This window comes from Echinops telfairi, unplaced genomic scaffold (assembly GCF_000313985.2).
Source record: "Echinops telfairi isolate 266 unplaced genomic scaffold, ASM31398v2 ScPeMD7_7417;HRSCAF=8455, whole genome shotgun sequence".
Lineage (NCBI taxonomy): Eukaryota > Metazoa > Chordata > Mammalia > Afrosoricida > Tenrecidae > Echinops > Echinops telfairi.
In genome coordinates, this window is record NW_022111317.1 from 6,797,988 (window position 1) to 6,800,714 (window position 2,727).

Genomic DNA, 2,727 nt, shown 5'->3' on the forward strand with positions numbered 1-2,727 from the left:
CCAGGGGGGCAGCCAGCCCGGCACCAGCCCCTCCAGCCAGAGCCCGAGCTCCCCTCCTCGGACCCTACCATCGGAGTCGCTGCCCAGCGGCTCCTGCTTCTGCTGCTGAAGCTCCTCCGCCGCCATCTTTAAACAGCGCCGCACAGTCAACAGCTTCCGGGTTATCAAGCGCCTCCTCCCGGAAGTGAGCCTCCTCCCGTGGCCCCTCCTTGGTAACGCCCCTAGCAACGGGGTACCGGCCGGCGGGATCCAGGGGTTGCTACGTGCGGGGTGGCAGGCGCGCAGGGCCCGGGCCCTCGGACTTGTCGGGCTCCACGTTCCCCGGGACTCCCCAAGCTCCCCGGGGTGCTGAGCGCCCAGGAACCCATTCCTTTAGGGATGCGGGTAAGTAGGGAGACGAAATGGAAGTCGCCGAAGGCCACATCCTCACTGCGGGCTCGGATCTCAGCGCCTGCAAGCACCCGGCCGGAGACAGGCAGTCCGTCACGTGAGCCGCGGGATGGCCCCCGGAACTAAGGTGACCAGACGCCCCGATTTTGAACAATTTGTCCCGCGTCCAGCCGCGTTTTAAAAAAGCCCCGAATTTTGGAAAGAATGCACGACAAGCTAGGGAAGGGCGGGAGAACGGGAAGGGAATATACGGTTTTCGCCTGCCATGTGGCTATTTCGCCACGATATGAGTTTTATATTATTTTTGATAATTTTATAATGTTAAACTTTAATAATAACAAATAATTGTTGAGAACTGATTATCGAGAACTGCTTATCAAAGTTCGCATTGTTGATCAGTTGTAGAATTCGACCACCATTGTTTGGACTTAATGAACAATGGCATTTTTTGGCATTGACAACGAGGAAAACATTTTGTAACTGTCCCTCAGACGATACACATCGTGCTGCGTGCTAGTGCTAGTGAAACAAGTGATGTCAACAAATCAGCTATTCAGATAATTTAGGTAATTTATGTATTTATTTCATAAATACATACATTTTCTTGAATTTAGCAGACAGTACTGGAATGATGTGCAAAAATCATTCGATCATATTACTCAAAATTACCCATATAGTAATATTTCCGAAAATGATCTTTTTAATGAGGTATCATTATTATAAAAACATATTGATAAAGAAAAGGTTAAATCTTGGGCATCAGCAAAAATCACAATAGAGAACAAGTGGTTAGATATATTTCATCATTTTGAAATAAACCATGTTCCATACAATAATGCACTAAAAATTGTGGAATATGCGACTAATGCTGCTACTGAATGCGTTTTTTTCTATGGTAAATAAAGTGTGGATATCAGAAAATACACAATTAAGTGTTGAGACTTTGAAAGCCATTTTATGTGTGAAATATAATTTAACAAATTCTTGTGAAAAATTTCATGACCTTTTAAACAACGACAGCAATCTACTAAAAAAAATTCACTCGAATGAGAAATATGCCAAAGAATAAAATAATACTATACATAATTTTTAATGTATTATATTTGTAAATTGTACTTATGTTGAAATTTAAAAATATATATTACAATACTATTTTTGCGTTCTATGAAAATTTTTGTTGCTCCATATAGACCAAATTTTTAATCAAGAACACCCCCACCCCCACCACCCCCAGTAAACATTACGTAAACAATGTTAAAATCTGGTCACCTTACCCTAGACTCCCAAATGTGGCTGCCCTTCTCTTCCTCCTTGGCTCATTCCACTTCTGATTGTGAGGGAAAAAAACCAACCACGTTTTTGTTTTAAAGCAAATAAGTATAGCAATGGCGTACAGATAAGGAGGTTGAAGTAGCTGTAACATTGAAACAGGAAGGCCCCTTTGGAGATGGAATGGCCCCATCGATGATGCCAATTGCCTGATAGACACTGTACTATCTAGTTTGGCAGTAGGATCTTTACGAAATGCTCCGTAAAATGGTCTAAATTTAAATTATCTCCAAAAAATTGGAGGGAGGGGGGAAATGAGGAGCTGATACCAAGGGCTCAAGTAGAAAGCGAATTTTTGAGAATGATGATGACAACAAATGTACAAATGTGCTTGACAATGGATGGACGGATCGTGATACGTGATGTACGAGCCCCCAATACAGTGACTTAAAAAAAAACCAAAATAAATAATAGACAAGGCCTTGGATGCAGAAGATGCTGTGTCCAGTGAGTTTACAGTCTGGGTCTCTGTGCCCAAGAGTCTCACTACCCAGGCCCTCAAGAGACTGCGCCTGAGTCCCAGTCAGATCCTTCCTTTGTGAAGCTACCATGGCGGCCTCGCCAGCCCTCAGCCCACTGTGAACTGCTCACAGCAATGCTACAAATGCCAGACCTGTGCCCCACATTTAAAATACCCCTTACGTGGGAGTGGTAGGGGGACCGGGGAACTGATATCACTGATGACTGTGTAACCCCACTGGTGGGATGGAACAACAGAATTGTATGTGAATGGATAGATTGGATTGTGTAAAATATGGCCAAAAAAAACAACAGTGAACCCTCGCCACTTCGCGCTTCAACTTCCGCGGCTTCACTCTATCGCGGTTTTTGCGTAACAGCACCCACTGCCTACACCCGCTCCTTCAGAGGAAAAAGACGGCGACCCACCTGTAGAGTACATCCCTTAAGTCATTTCATAGGCTATAGTATTTGTAAGAACTATGTATAATAATACTGTATGTGAAATATGTAATGCTGTAAACTAGATGCCATAAATAATATAATAAA

At 43.8% G+C, this 2,727-nt stretch overlaps 1 protein-coding gene across 1 annotated transcript in view; it reads right to left on the bottom strand.

Moving 5' to 3' along the window:
* Positions 1-146, bottom strand: part of OTUB1 (OTU deubiquitinase, ubiquitin aldehyde binding 1) — an 8,495-nt gene extending 8,349 nt beyond the window's left edge. The window contains exon 1 of the mRNA XM_004713503.2: positions 69-146. Within this exon, the coding sequence (XP_004713560.1) occupies positions 69-126 (58 nt within the window). The 5' untranslated portion in view covers positions 127-146. The remainder of the gene's footprint in view (positions 1-68) is intronic.
* Between the last annotated feature and the right edge of the window lie 2,581 nt (positions 147-2,727).